This window comes from Lissotriton vulgaris, chromosome 1_2 (assembly GCF_964263255.1).
Source record: "Lissotriton vulgaris chromosome 1_2, aLisVul1.2, whole genome shotgun sequence".
Classification (NCBI taxonomy): Eukaryota; Metazoa; Chordata; class Amphibia; order Caudata; family Salamandridae; genus Lissotriton; species Lissotriton vulgaris.
In genome coordinates, this window is record NC_141686.1 from 101,726,611 (window position 1) to 101,743,421 (window position 16,811).

Sequence of the window (16,811 nt, forward strand, 5' to 3'; positions counted from 1 at the left end):
GAAGTGGCTAATTCAGAGAGTCTAGGGTCAAGCTTTAACAAGATGGACCTGCGACGTTCCGCAGATATAGCACAATTCGCATTACCCAATTGGCAAATTGCCCGTTGCGCCCATTCGATCATCTCCTTTGGGTTCACAAGGGCAGAAGCTTCCTGTGCCCTGTAACCTAGGTCCAAAATCTTAGTGAGAGGCCCAAGCACGTCCAACATCTTATCCCGACAGGACCGCCAAGATCTATCCAGGCCCTTCTTTGGGTCCTTGGCATATTTTTTCAAATACGTGACCATCATGGGGTCAACGTCTGGGGTCTCAGCCAAATGGGCAGACAAATCAGGCCTCGGGCATTCCGAGCGCAGCCTGGCACGAACCGAAGCCTCAAAAGGCTGACGGATATGTGCCTCAATGTAGGCAGCTACAGCCGGAGAAGGCCCCCATGATGAAGAGTTGGGATGAATGATGTCTGCCGGCTCGAAATTGAGCACCGGAGGACGCTCAGGAGCGTCCACAAAATGCTCCTTACAGACCCGTTTTTTAGGTGGAGGAGAAACATGGTCTGAAGATGCGGAGGATAACACATTGTCCGAATCAGCCTCATGAAGACATGCAGTCGTGGATGGCGCAGATGCTAAACTTTTCGCCAGACGCTGAAAATCAGTTTTGTGAGGGTTAACAGGCGACTTCGCCGTTTTCTTGGCAGCCGGCAACCAGCCCTGCTGCTGAGCATAGAGATTGAGGTGACGCTTCAAAGGATTAATAGCATGTACAAGTGCTTTGTTAACGGATTGCTGAACACCTTTGTCCAGCTGTTCAACCAAATCCTGTTCCAAGGAGCCTTCCTCCTCATCAGCATAATAATAATAGTCGTCTTCAGCGTCATCATAATAATCAGCCATTCTACAGCAAGTAGAGGTAAGTGCCCACAAGACGACTTGAACAATATGGAGTGTTGACAAAAAACACAAGTCAAGGGGGAGTGTTGAGACCCCAAAGCAGGCTTTGAAGAAGCAGGAAATAAACCTGACTCGAAAAAGTATTAGAATGTGGAGGGAGCCAAAGCCTGTACCAAATAGAACACTCTAGGCAGAGCCTATGCCAAGAAATAACAACCAAAGCCCTCAAAAGACCTCGGTGTCTGACGGGGTTAACTCCAGTGACAGGCCGTGGGCAAAAACGTCAATACGCCGTCGCTCAACCAGCTGAGGAAACACCAACAACCGGAAATGGGACAGCGCGCATGCGCGACTGTCGCCTGTCCACGAAGACCGTCGCAAGAGCGCTCGCGCTCCAAAGCAAAACGGAACCCCTGCTCCCGCTCCACTAACAGCGCGCGAGCAGCCAGGATGCGCTCGTGCAAGGAAACGGAGGTGAGGCACACGCTCCGACAACGAAGGAAAAAACTGCACGCCGGCAGCAAACAACACGCGCGAAGAGTGAACGGAGACACAGCCCCAGACGCGCGACAACAAAGCGCAAAGGTCAGCACAAAGCATATAGTAAATAACAATGCGCAAAGTCAAGAAAGTAAATATAAATCACTTAACTGGCTGCGGAGCAGCAAAGAAAGAGGAAGTGGTTACCTCTGAGACTGTTTATATACTATGGGTGTACTCTATGGTTGCCCTGGGTTCATGGGTGACGTATTTCTGTTTTTTCTTTACTGTAATGTGATTGGCTGCTATGTGTCAGTAAAGAAATGAGACTAAGCATAATCGGAGCCTCCTGTCCTGACATAGAATTTGTTTGAGGAGAGAGCCCGCACTAGGTATTTGGACAAGGAAGATGTTCATCTCATGGTGCATAGTAAGCAATACAAGGAATCTCTTGAGCCCCCCATCAACCATGCTCGAATTGATTTTTGTTATAATTGTAACTAAAGTTTAGGAAAATGGAGTGTTGGATGAGAGATACCTGGAAATTGTGTAAATGCCAAAGTGGCATCGGGACCCAAGAGTACCCTGGAAGAGACTCTTTCGGTAGGAAGTCCCTCAGGACCTGATGGGTAATGGGAACAAACAGATCGCGCTAACCCTGTGAGAGCCAGCAGAGGCCGGGTCCCTGTGGAAATGTATAGTAGCGTGAAGGGCAGAGAAGGAGGTCCTGGGATTTTTCCAAACTATTGAGTGAACACGAAAAACAACTAATTATGAAACAGACTGTACTGGAGCATGGAAAATACTATTGATCTCAACCCTGTATCTTAATGGTTAAATTATTCCTGCAATACTGCGCAGCCAAAGAACATGGGTTTCGCAAGGGATTGCCAGGATTATGTAGCTGCAAAGGAATTACTTTGCCAATTCCTCTTTAAAATGTTAACCAAAGTGGGTACAAGTCAGATAAGAGTAACTTATGAGTCTTGCCAGCATGGTCTAAACAGACCGAACTACATTCTCAGGTAATAAGCCCATTAAACAGTTTGAATGGTACACAGATGCGGTTGCATATTTTTAAGACTTCAGGTCCCTACCATAATGGGAAAGTGACAACTTCCTGTTTACCAGAGACAGGGTCATGTCTGTGCCTAGTGTAGATACCAAAAAGGGTATTGTTGTTCTGTCATATCAGAACCAGCTAACCAGATAGATTTGATACTGGCAGTGCTGCACACACACAGAACATGAAAGTAAAGGAGTAAAATATGTAACTTTGCCATTTGGTTTTGATAACCAAATGTAATGAATTCCAATAGAATTATAACTTTTACAGGACAAACAATACTCTTTTCTCTAACAAAGCCTCACAGAAGATTAGTGTACATGCCTGTGTATGTGCCTGTTGGCCATAGTAGTCTACCCACTTCCCCCATACACGTTCATATTTACGGAGGCAGTCTTGTGCCACCTAGATGAGTTTTTCCATTAGTGCACAATTGGTCCATTACCTTTTTCCATGCAGTTAGTGTGGGTACATTGCGGTGTTTCCATCTGCAGGTTATTTCCCTTTCCATTACAATTGTGCCAGTTCCAATGAAATATCCCCCCCCTAGTGTTGCCCCAAACTTCTAGGATTCCCAGCAGTGCCTTTTTGGGTGTCAGCATAAGTAAGCAACCGAGCGGGGGCTTAAGTCACTTGTTCTCAGTATTTGGTGATTGGAGGGCATGAGCATGTCATGTGGAAGAAATTTGCTTTCAGGGTCTGACAGCGGTAGCAGCCGCTGAGCGTCTCTTTGCCTGACAGAGCTTTTGGGGGGTTATATTTGTGCAGTTGAGTTAATTCATTTGGATCACCCTATAATGAGGAGATATTGTGATCTCGTGGGGGGCCATGCAGGCTGGTTGCCAGTCCACATCTTCCAGGGGGTGATACATTCTTTCAAGTTCCTTCTTAGGGGAGGGAGTACATCAGGGGCGCTGTTAACCAGTATATGGTAAACGCGAGAAACTCCATCCCTTTCCCAGTTTTCCCATCGGTAGTTAGGCTTCTAGGGGGTTATATTCCAGGAATGTGATCAGGCCTTCTCTGTATATAGCTAGGGTGTGTCTGATTTTCAGATATTTGTGAAATTGTGTCTTTGAGAGTGTAAATTATTTTTGAATGTTCTGAAAGGATTTAACGTGGTCCCCTTTCCAGGTGTCCCTCAGGGTCGGTATACTGATGTTGTCCCATGCTTGAAAGTCCTGCAGACTGGAGGTATGAGTGAGGCAGTGACTTCGGAATAGTGGTGTCTGTTGCATGAGCCTATTGTGCCATCTCATGGATCATAGTGCCATGTTCCAGGTCCGAACGACCACTTGAGTTACCTTGGGGAGATGCTTACGGATCGGGACCCTGTACAACAGTCTCATAGATAACTGTATCTAGGTTCTGTAGGGCAAGTTCGGATCGATATGCAGGTTCATTCCACCGTTCAGCCACTCATTAATCATGAGCAGTTGCGTGGCCCGCAAATATAATTGGAGGTTTACCATTGCCATACCACTATCGTATACCAATAGCCAGCATATATTCCAGGCTGTACGGGGCAGTTTACTGACCCAGACAAAGTTGCAGAGCATTGAGGTGAAGTCTCTGAACCAGTGTTCTGGAATCTGCATTGGAAAGTTTTGAAGTACATAGAGAGATGTTATGTTAAGGCTCCAGGTCAGTTCAGGAATGAGGGCGATGTGAATGCTCAAGTATTTAAAGCTTAGTCTTTTCATGGGTATAGAGGAGTGCCAGTTCTCAGTCTCACTATCCCCATGGATTGGGACCACTAGGGATTTGGCAAAGTTTACCCTGAGGTTTAAGGCGTCCGCATAAAGCTGTGGGATGCAGAGGCACCTGGGAGGGGGGGTGGCGGTCTACTAGGTAGAGGAGAATTTCATGTGCATAGAGAGGGATTCTGTTCTATACGGAGCCCCGTCTGCTGCATCTGGGCATTACAGCATCCCTGCAATAACAGGTATCCTTGCCTAGTTCCCCTTCCTATAGATAAGGGGTCTGAGAGGATTCCATTTATTAACACCCGAGCCATTGGGAAGAGGTAGAGTTAGTCAACATAAATGAGGATTTATGAGCCGCATAGTACCGCTCACATAAAACTCCAATCTACGGAGTCAAAAGCTTTTTTGAAGTCAAGAAATAGGAGTGAACAGGGCTCCGGAATGTCATGGGTTAGAGCTAGTGGGACTTGTCGTCGTATACAGAACCAGGTGCTTCGGTTGGGCATGAACCCGCATTAGTCGTGATAGATCAGGCTAGAGATCATCAGTCAGAGCCTATCAGCGATGATCTTCACGGAAAGCTTCATTTCGGTGTTATTGACAGATATGGGTCTATGTAGGCCACAGTGTGGTGAGGGTTGGTTAGATTTTGGGATTACCACCACCATGACTGCATCTAGCTCCAGTAGGAACTGTCCCGTCTGAGCTGCTTCTGCGTACATTGTAGGCAGATGTGGGGAGAAATGGTTCCGGAATTTACTATAGTCCGGAGTAACTTTGACATTTATACTAATAACGCTAGAAACTGGGCTATTGACTTGAGTGGTTCACAAAGTATCTGTGGAAAGTGATGGTGAGTTATGTTAGAATGTGGTAAAGATACTTATATTTAATATTGGTGATCTTTGTAGCCAGGTTAACACAGATAGCTGACTAATCAGACCGAAGTTGCAGAGATTGTTACTAACAGATTTTAGCTGGCCGGAGTATTTATCTGTAAACTTCGGAAGGCGTAAGCCCAAGCCACAGAGGCTGGCTAAGCAAATGAAAGGACAGATATTGATGGGGAGGATCCTTCAGCATAATAAGCATAATGCTATTAGAGCATTCCATCCATTAAGGAGTGATACTTCTCCTTAAAATAGACTGAAGTTGGTGTAGAAGGTTTACACCTTGATGTTGGTGTAGAAGGCATACACATTTATTTAGAAACATCTGGTGCTCACTTTTCAACAATCTAGCTTTTGACATTCCGGTGTTTCAGTACGTCATAGCGCTTAGTTCACTCTGCTGGTAATATTAGCACACGTTTACTATATGCACAAAAACAAATTAGCCTCCTTTTGTAGGTACTGTATTTGCACCTCATGCTGGAACCAAGTTAGAAGGCAACCGGGCCTCTTGGGTGTAACATTAAAATACCTATAGAAACCTTGGTGCATGCATCCACAAAGGGCGCGAGATGTCAAGACAAGACTGGGTTTCCGAAATCCTAAAATGGCTGTATCAGAGTCAGATCCAAAGATTGCAGCAGACCTCTGCTGCAAAACCAATCGCACAGCTTCTGCAGAGCACGTCACAATCTTGTTTTGTTTACCGTTTATTTTTTATTTCATCGTTCTTTTTCCACGTCATCAAACTTTTCTTACTTAAACAGGATAGAACAGTCCAAATATCCTTGGGTTTCACATGAAATAATTGTGCCCATCCAGGCCTCGTACTACTTCACGTCAAGAATATGTAATTCATAAAAGACAGCTGTGATTATTTTCCCAATGCATTTCGGGCACTTTTTTGGGCCCTTCGTCAGGGGAAGCTGTTAAGATAATAAAAAGAAACCCACATTAGTCCTCTCTTACATTCGCCCAATGAACAATAAACTGATCAAAAACCTGCAGCGTTTACTGAACGCGATTACCTCCCCCACTCCTTCCTCGATAAAAAACCTGCCATTATTCTCGCGTTACTAAGTAAACATTAGCCACCCCATCTATAGAAAAAACCAAACATACAATAAATAATAGTACACCTCTAGCTAAACAGACCTACTATTCCCTAATTCGCACCCCCCGCAATGAACCTATCAACTTTGCCCAACTAATACATCTCACGGGTATTAAAAAACTCTCCAACCTGCTCATCAGTGCTACATCCTCCATCTCGCTCTCAAGCAGCTCTGATGCAGATTAGCTGCGCGTTTTAAATATTCCACTTCGCACCTCTAACGGCAAGTGTGTTACAGATTACTTCTAATTGAATATCGGAGACCCTAAACTCCTCCTAGTGTCCTCCCTCACTAACCTGATTCCTTTCTAAACTACACCTCCCAGAGTCCTACGTCAATCTGCTACACCCTAAAGGACAACTCCAAATTTACATTCACATACCACGAAAAAGAAAACCATCAGTGTTCTAACGTACTCCTGTGGAAATTAGTACCACCCTATGCATAATGTGAAATAAAATTGACGTAACAAAACCATCCCAGCTCAGTGAAATGTGAGAACATGCACAACTTATGTTGAAAAACGGGCTTGCAACATCGGTGATGAAAACATTTTTGTGGTTAGAAAACAGAACATCCAGTCCCTTGTTCGTATAGTTCATGCATTGTAATAAAGTAAAACAACTTGTGGTGGGCAAATTCATCAGTCTCTTTTTGTTTATGAACCATGACGGTTTCCCTCGTGGAGTTGTTATTATTCATCTTTGTTTAAGTCATTTCATCGCGGGTGCTCACTGCTTGAGGCAAGCAAATATTTGAAAATGTACATGTAGGTGCAGTGGCATGTGGAAAAAGAACGATGAAATAAAAAAAAAACGGTAAACAAAACAAAGATTGTGACGTGCTCTGCAGAAGCTGTGCGATTGGTTTTGCAGCAGAGGTCTGCTGCAATCTGAGGCGAGGCATGTCACCAGTCTGCACGCATAAAAGGATTCTTTCTCGTAAAACTGGAGGAAAATCGATGAACCGGTGTGCCACTGCACCTACATGTACATTTTCAAATATTTGCTTGCCTCAAGCAGTGAGCACCCACGATGAAATGACTTAAACAAAGATGAATAATAACAACTCCACGAGGGAAACCGTCATGGTTCATAAACAAAAAGAGACTGATGAATTTGCCCACCACAAGTTGTTTTACTTTATTACAATGCATGAACTATACGAACAAGGGACTGGATGTTCTGTTTTCTAACCACAAAAATGTTTTCATCACCGATGTTGCAAGCCCGTTTTTCAACATAAGTTGTGCATGTTCTCACATTTCACTGAGCTGGGATGGTTTTGTTACGTCAATTTTATTTCACATTATGCATAGGGTGGTACTAATTTCCACAGGAGTACGTTAGAACACTGATGGTTTTCTTTTTCGTGGTATGTGAATGTAAATTTGGAGTTGTCCTTTAGGGTGTAGCAGATTGACGTAGGACTCTGGGAGGTGTAGTTTAGAAAGGAATCAGGTTAGTGAGGGAGGACACTAGGAGGAGTTTAGGGTCTCCGATATTCAATTAGAAGTAATCTGTAACACACTTGCCGTTAGAGGTGCGAAGTGGAATATTTAAAACGCGCAGCTAATCTGCATCAGAGCTGCTTGAGAGCGAGATGGAGGATGTAGCACTGATGAGCAGGTTGGAGAGTTTTTTAATACCCGTGAGATGTATTAGTTGGGCAAAGTTGATAGGTTCATTGCGGGGGGTGCGAATTAGGGAATAGTAGGTCTGTTTAGCTAGAGGTGTACTATTATTTATTGTATGTTTGGTTTTTTCTATAGATGGGGTGGCTAATGTTTACTTAGTAACGCGAGAATAATGGCAGGTTTTTCATCGAGGAAGGAGTGGGGGAGGTTATCGCGTTCAGTAAACGCTGCAGGTTTTTGATCAGTTTATTGTTCATTGGGTGAATGTAAGAGAGGACTAATGTGGGTTTCTTTTTATTATCTTAACAGCTTCCCCTGACGAAGGGCCCAAAAAAGTGCCCGAAATGCATTGGGAAAATAATCACAGCTGTCTTTTATGAATTACATATTCTTGACGTGAAGTAGTACGAGGCCTGGATGGGCACAATTATTTCATGTGAAACCCAAGGATATTGGGACTGTTCTATCGTGTTTAAATAAGAAAAGTTTGATGACATGTGGAAAAAGAACGATGAAATAAAAAATAAACGGTAAACAAAACAAGATTGTGACGTGCTCTGCAGAAGCTGTGCGATTGGTTTTGCAGCAGAGGTCTGCTGCAATCTTTGGATTTAACGTTATTCACATGCGCTGAGGCGAGGCATGTCACCAGTCTGCACGCATAAAAGGATTCTTTCTCGTAAAACTGGAGGAAAATCGATAAACCGGTGTGCCACTGCACCTACATGTATCAGAGTCAGAGGCATGTTAAGCCTAGAGGGACATGGAGCGATATGAGGACATGATGGGTCTTCTGACCGTGTAAGATGGTTGGGGCAGACACACACTGAGCCGTGGGGAATTATAAGTGGTTTCAAGAAAGGATTAGAAGTAAATAAGTATCACTCTGTTGCAAAGAACATTTATATCACTCTGGTATGCCTCCTAACCCCATACAAACTAATGCAAGGCACTGAAAAGGATTGAAATTAGTGCTGCTGGGGCCTTGTGGCTGAAACAGATTGCTCTGCTACTTTGAAGAAAAGGCAGCAGCATTGCTGTCCCACACAAGGCTTCAGAACTGAAGCACTACAATAAAGGTCAAATGACTGTAGAGGATGGTTATAGACAGGGAGGGGAAACTGGTTGGCATGAAGTGGTGGAAGGACTGTGAAGGGAGGATAAGGTAGTAACAAAGACATGGAAAGGGTTGGTGAAAATAGAGAGACTAGTACAGGAAAGATAGAGTGAATAGGTTGGCGAGGAAGACCTAGTCTCATGAAGGATAGAAGGGGATGTCATGAGATACTATGCCAGAGGAGAGATAAATAAAGGCCTGAGAAAGAGGTGCAGGTGACTTGGCAAAAAGTGCTACCTGGCAAGAAGCTGTGAGAGAGGAGTATGAAAGGTGAAGGAACATCAAACAAGGAACCAAGAAATGTGTGCAGTATGGCAGAAGTAAAGTAAATGTACCTAATGAGATAAAAACAAACTAGTTGTTAAAATAAGCTCTGGAAAATTACTCAATAAAATATAGAAATAAAAACAAAAATCCAAAGACAAGAATTATTATTTTTTTAAACATATTTTCATTAGCAGTTTTTCATGTTATACAATACCAGAACTGATATGCTTTAGACATATGGGACATTATCCACATCATTGTAGACATAGCAATAGTGACACGTACAATAAACTGTCGCGCATTTGAAACGGGTATCATTAGCAGTTTTACCTGCTATCCAAACAATATGTGAATAATGCATTCTAGCAAGGACCAAATACATCTATATCACTGACCGGGTAACCACTTCTACCCAGCCCTGTACACATTTCTCGTCCCATCGTGTCATAGACTGCGATAATAAAAACATAACTTTTCCATCCCAAATCCCCTTCCCTCAGTCCTTTATATACATATATATAACACCTTTAGAGTCGTTGTCCACACGAAACCCAGCTGACAATTCCATTTGTAAAACATCAATATTGAAGCGGTATTTCGCACCATGCAACCTCAGTCAGTGAAAATACAATCATATGATTAGTAGTAACATGTGCAATACAGGTTCTTGGGATCCGCCGGTATTATTGGGAATTGTTGCAAGATTCCACAACATCCACCTCCTGCGTTTTGAAGGATTCCACCATTGTATCCCACTCCAATGCTATCAGGGTTTTACGTAATCCCCTAGCCTCTTCTCGCATTAGAGCCGCACTTTCTGCACTACTCCACCTGATCACTTCGCCATGCGACATATGTATGGGGGTGGTTTCTTGGACTTCCATCGCATAGTGATGGCTCGTAGTGCTAAAATTAATGACAGGTTTGTGAATCTGTACTGTACCTTGTGGTTCGAGGGGGATTTGTGAAGACCCAAAATACATTCCTCCGTCGTGTTGGCTATACCCCTCTATATGGCCGCAGAGATAAGCCGCCTAACGAGTCCCAAAAACCCCTTATGTGAGGGCAGGACCATAACATATGTGCTAGCTCAGTGCCAATTGCGTAGCATCTAGGGCAATGGTGTTGTGTTTGCGGGAACATTTTGTCCAATCTATGAGAGGTAATGTAGGCCCTATGAAGCACCATGGTTTGGATACATTTCAATCTGGCATTTCTGGTAAGCTTTCTGAGGTCTTCTATAATTTTCCCCCATTCCTTCTCCTCTATGGCCCGCCAAATGTCTCCCGACCATGCATCTTGTAGCTGGGTGAGGGCTATTCCCGTATGTGCATGGATCCCCACGTAGTCTGCCCCTTCCAATGTAGTGTAGCATCTTGACTAACTCATGTGTAGCTGGCTCCTGTCGGTGCGGGCCCAAAGACAAGAATTATAACTACAATTCAGAAGAGAAGACTATCAAAACTCCTGTCGCAAGAATTCAAACTACAACTTAGATAGCAGAAACAAGGGAATGATGTGCAGAGGGCTTTGAACACAACAAGGACGAAGCCTCGAAAATTGAGAGGCATAAATTATCTGACTCCAACCCTTTTTATATAGGAAACCAGTGCTGACCCCTCTTCCAATGGCCCAGGAAACAGAATAACACCATCTTGTATGTATAAGACACAGAATAACATTATACTTTCTGGTAATGAGAAACACGTGCTTTTTGTCATGCAACCACGTGATGTCACGTACATTAGAAATGCACCAGTTGTAAACTTCTCTCCATGTTTCGTTTGTTCAAAGTATGGCCTCAAGAAGTGGAAGTTTGACCTGCAGGTAAGGATACCTCATTTCCCCCAAAGTCTTGTGTTTAAAAAAATATATATATTTTTTGGTTTTTCATCTTAAGTACAGCATTAAAACAAAATGCATGCATGTTCAACACACAGTTACATAGCTAACACATATTCCGTCACTGACGGTACTTAAAATATGGCCCACCACCCAGGAGACCACTATAGCACATGCAGGTCCTTGTCAGGGTTATTCAACATGTACGACATTAGTGGGCCCCATATGTCTCTAGGTTGCTGGCAGCTCCTCTGCATGTGTCTCAAGAGTTGATTTACAATAGGTAATGTGCGTATAGAAGGATTTTGCTTACCCCAGTTCATTGCCACACTTCTCTTGGCTAGTAATAGTGCTATCACAATGAACTTGTGGTTAGTTGGTTTGTATAGGTTTAACTAGCCCTAGACACATCTGCTGGGGTACAGGAGATTTTGTCAAACGTCATGAACCTGAAGGCCTGTACCACCGTCTCCCAGTACCCATGCACCAAACCACAGTCCCGCCTCAGCTATCCCACATCTAGTACAGCATGCATCCCCCTGCAACCCATAGCGAACCAATGTAAGCTGCATGTAAAACATTTGCTGCAAGTATTTGAAATTAATGATACGTAGATTACAATTTGAGGTCAGCATCCCTGTCAGTGTGCAGCAGAAACCCCAGTCTTCCAATGATATTGGTGGATCCAGGGAAGCGTTCCAGCGAGTTGTCACTGGTGGTTTGGATGCTGATCTATCCCTTTCTGCTGTATTGTAGAGTATAGAGACCAGGTTTCTACTAGATGTGGTGATTAATAGTATCTACGGGGCATTTAGTGTAGGTGGTTCTTCCGTAAATGTAGGGAATAATACTTTTATGGTAGATCGGAGACGAAGATATGCAAATGTGAAAATAGGTGTAGTGAAGTCTTGTGTTTTTTAACAGTGTTTCCAGGAGGCACGTCGGATCTGAGGATCCCAGTGTTCAAAGCAACTGAGTGGACTCTGCGATTATTCGCAGTTCAAGTCCTCAGTTGACAGGTTCTGCAAAAACTAGCAGTTCCCTTTCGGCGAGCACTAACAATGAATTCAAGGTGATGTGATGTCACTTCTTGGGGTGTTTAAGGGATTTAACCCAGATCTGTTGACTGGGTGTGAGTGTTTGATTGGTTCAGATGCTCCGTCCATCACCACCCTCTTTTGTACCGCTTTGTTCGCCATAAGTTGGCAGGGTATGCTCAGACGTGAGTTCCTTACTCACTTTACCACTGGATTCAAGTAAGCCCGGCTGTAGACGGCTGTAATGCCAGAAACCGGTCCTAGGAAGCTTGAATCCGGTCCAGGGAAGGCATGGCTTGGCAGTTTGTGCTGGACTGTTCCCATGAGGCACAGGGTCAGACTGATATGCATATGGCCATGTCTGAACTGGGGTGGCAGAGTGGGCTAAAGAACTGTGATGGATTAAACCCAGATCTGTTGACTGGGTGTGAGTGTTTGATTGGTTCAGATGCTCCGTCCATCACCACCCCCTTTTGTACTGCTTTGTTCGCCATAAGTTGGCAGGGTATGCTCAGACGTGAGTCCCTTGCTCACTTTGCCACTGGATTCAAGCAAGCCTGGCTGAAGACGGCTGTAATGCCAGAAACCGGTCCTAGGAAGCTTGAATCCGGTCCAGGAAAAGGCATGGCTTGGCAGTTCGGGCTGGACTGTTCCCATGAGGCACAGGGTCAGACTGATTTGCATATGGCCATGTCTGAACTGGGGTGGCAGAGTGGGCTAAAGAACGGTGATGGATCAAACCCAGATCTGTTGACTGGATGTGAGTGTTTGATTGGTTCAGATGCTCCGTCCATCACCCCCCCCCTTTTGTACCTCTTTGTTTGCCATAAGTTTGCAGGGTATGCTCAGACGTGACTCCCTTGCTCACTTTGCCACTGGATTTAAGGAAGCCTGGCTGAAGACGGCTGTAATGCCAGAAACCGGTCCTAGGAAGCTTGAATCAGGTCCAGGGAAGACATGGCTTGGCAGTTCGGGCTGGACTGTTCCCATGAGGCACAGGGTCAGACTGATTTGCATATGGCCATGTCTGAACTGAGGTGGCAGAGTGGGCTAAAGAACGGTGATGGATTAAACCCAGATCTGTTGACTGGGTGTGAGTATTTGATTGGTTCAGATGCTCCGTCCATCACCACCCCCTTTTGTACCGCAATGTCTCTTTATAATGCATTATAGAGAACGGAACCAATATTTGCACTCTACTTCAATCCATGACAACGAACTGCTTGGGGTGATGTTCAGTCCACATCAGTCATTGACTCTCTTACCCTATGAATGACTGCATTTTCTGACCACGTTTACACTGACCTGCTTATCAATGTCGGACTGGTTGGCCAGTTCTTTGGTTTTGAATTTTCTCCATTTATATTTCCCTTTGTTTTCTTTGCTTCTCCTCCCTTTATTTTAATGTTTCTTCAGCTAATACAACAGCTCTTATGTCAGTGCCTACAGACCACTTGCTTACCGCTCATTTAATCTCCAGTGTGCCGCATCACACATTCATAGTGCTTCTAAACTAGAAAACAATAATGAAATACTGTTGTCCATAGTATATCATTGGTGTACCATGATTGAAGTTTAAAATAGCGATAGAGAATTTACAACACCCTTCCAAAACCAACCCTCACTGCTATGTTTAGGTTTGTTATTTCAAGCATATGCCCATCTTGTTTAGATAGCAGCATGTGTTATTTTTTTCTACTTGTATTATTTTAATGTATCCATCGAATGTTATTTGTGTTGTTTATTTAGGTTGTGTCAAAGGGTGAATTAAAAAATGAGTTAGTGAATGGATGTACAGATGTTTGAGTGCAAAGATGCATGACAGAGTGCATGTATGATGATGTTTTGAGTGCCTAAACCTATCTTTACTGACACAAATGGCACTTTCATTCATAACCCAGAGCTTGTGGCGTTGCCAATGTGTGTTTTACTTGGGTTTCTCATCATTATTTTCTCAATATTAAATGTTATGCTTTGTATTTTAACAATTTCCTGTTGTATCCCTTTCCTGTTCTAGCTTTACAACAAACAGATACTTCACATAAAGGAGACAATGTGACCAAAGGTAAGAAAGTGAAAAGGTATGTAATATTCCAGAACAATCTTTTTTTGAGAATAAATTAGAAGGTTCTCCACCACCAATGCTCCTGCATAATTAATTACAGTTCTCCCACAGCTACCATCTAGGACCCATTCTGACCTCCACCGCAAGTCTGACATCAGTTTGTACTGCTGTCCAAGGGAAAGAATACACTGCATTCTTCAGCTGTCTTTATTCTTTTATTCCTGCATCCTTCTCTACCAATGCTATTTTTTTAGTCAGTTGGAAGAGTTATGCAGCACATTAGCAAATTATATACCATCATTTTGGAAATTGTACATGTGAGACTATCTAACTAACTCCACATGCAATGCTGATCATTTTGTTAACTACATGGTATAGTTTTATTATAATGTGGAAGTTCAGTCTGTCTCTCTCTCTAAAGCTACCTGTATATCTCTTTCCTCTCTTTCTCTTTCTTTTATAACATTTCGCTTTCTGTCTTTGTCTCCGATTTGTTCCCTGTCTGTTCTTTCTCTGTTCCACATTTTCCATCCCCCCTCTCCAGCTATCCCATTTGCTCCATCGCTTTGTCTTTATCTCAATTGATGCTTTGCCTATCTCACTTTCTCTTTCAATCCATTTCTGTATACATATTGCTGGAAATACTACAGAAAGGCATTTTACTGCTCGTAAACCCATTTATATGCCTATGCTAGCTTTGAAATTCAGATTTGCTGCATCAATTCCTGTTGTTTTTGATTGCTTTTCTTAAATTTTTCTCCCTGAAAATTTGGTGTAAAGGTTTTAAGCAGTATCAAAACAGTAATGGAGTAAAAATACAAAAAGCAATCCTAAAACAAATTAGAAACCTAGAGTAAATGAAATAAAAATGGCAGAAATTCAAAAAGGGGTGTCAGAGAATAAATTTTTAAGGTAGAAATAGCAGCAAAAAGCACAAAGTGCCAGTGATAGTCAACAGCCGTTTTAAATCTTTAAAACAAGACATATGGTCAATTTGAGACTGACCACAATGGAGTGCGGGTCAGATAGTTAATCCTGGTTAAAAAATGTAGCTTCTGACTTAGTCCTTTCAGTCCAATCCACCACTTGAGAACACTTTTAAAGTCCCCCAGGGCCTCTGGGGAAGACCTTAGAGACTCATGGTGTCAGGCAAAGGCAAACAGAAGTGTCCAGCTCAGGTTCAGCGGTTACTGGTCAGCTGGGTACTTTCAGGAAAAGGCCTCCTGTAGCGTGCTGTATCCCTGTACCATGATCAGGTGAGCCCTATGGCTCTTGGACTCCACTTAATTTTCCTTGTTAGAAGAGGAACCTGACCCACTCTTTCGAACTCCTCTCTGGTCACAAACAACAGGCCCAGTCCTCTTTAGATCTTCTCTAGGTCCTGTAAGTGTTCTGAATTGGGAGCCTGGAGGTGTCACAAGCATGCCTAGCACTAGTTTGTGGGTGGGAATGACACCTGGACACTCCCTTACCAATGGGGTAAAAGCTCCTGGAACCTCCCCTACCCATGAAGGGTATATTAAAGATGGTGATACTCTTCAGCCACACTAAAAGAAGGCTCTGAGTGCTGGGGCTGTGCGGGGGGAGTACACTACGTTAATCCGAGTGTCTTTCCAAATCTAACCCGAAAATTCAATTTTAGTCAACCCCTATAACCACAACAAACTCTGAAACAGAAGTCTGTAGGATTAAAGCGGCGTCCCTCAGGAACCAGGTAGTGGATCCCCAAGAATTGTCTTGACACCCTGTTCTCCCCTTAAAGTGTGTCCCAAGTGTTATGTATTAACCCAAAAAGTATTTTTAAGTATTTTAATGTCAAAAAGAATGCCAACAGCCCCACACTGCATATTGTGGAGAGTTTGGAGGAGTCATCTCTGCTCATTCAGGTCAGTCTATTGTTTGCTCCAGGGAGATATTCACACCTATTCATGGCTCATTACATGCTGGGAGAAGCTTTCGAGGCTATGCAAATTAGACTCCTGGCACATCAAAAAAGGAAAAGGTACCTTTCTAAAACAATAGTTTTCATTTATATAAATTAAAAATCTGAATTCACCTTTGAATTAGATTTTTAATGACTATTAAAAATAGTTTACAATTTACAGTATTAGCATTTTAATCTGTGCTCTGGTTTTCTACGTAAGACAGCTAGGTCTGCCACTGCGAAAATAGCTGATGGGTACCAGTCACTGCAAAGACATGTCAGGATTACATTTCTACATGTTCCACTTTTAAATACCATACACCTTGCCTTGTAGGCTACAAGGCCTACATAGGGGAGACTTATTAATATTTAAAAGGAAGGTTTTGACCTGTTGAATGTGTTTATTTTGACAGGTCGGATTTCAGTTTTTACTTTGCCATAGTCAGGCTACAATGGCAGGCCTGAAGCTATATTTGCACTGTCACTGTAGTGGATAGCATATAGAGTGCTACAGTCCACTAGTGATATTTTACTTACAGGCCCTCGGTGCACCTCGGACCATATACGGAGGACTTATAGGTAAGTTAAATATGCCAATTAGGGTTCTACCATTTGGACCATGTTTGAAAGGGGGAGCACAGGCACTTTAATAGTGGTTAGCAAGGGCAAAGTGCACAGATTTCTAAAGCCGGCAATAAAATAAGGTCCAGCAAAAGCAAAAATTCCAGGGTGACCACGCAAAAAAGGTAGATTTCCTACAAGAGGATGTTACTTTA

At 43.3% G+C, this 16,811-nt stretch overlaps 1 protein-coding gene across 4 annotated transcripts in view; it reads left to right on the forward strand.

The window, feature by feature from the left end:
* The window catches only part of LOC147734624 (uncharacterized), a 104,494-nt gene that overhangs the window by 78,287 nt on the left and 9,396 nt on the right, over positions 1-16,811 (forward strand). For 3 of the 4 annotated variants that reach the window (XM_086952912.1, XM_086952915.1, XM_086952916.1), the window contains exon 4: positions 14,064-14,111. In XM_086952912.1, the coding sequence (XP_086809038.1) occupies positions 14,064-14,111 (48 nt within the window). Of the gene's footprint in view, positions 1-14,063; positions 14,128-16,811 lie in introns of all 4 variants that reach the window. The other variant, XM_086952913.1, reaches the window with a different exon arrangement.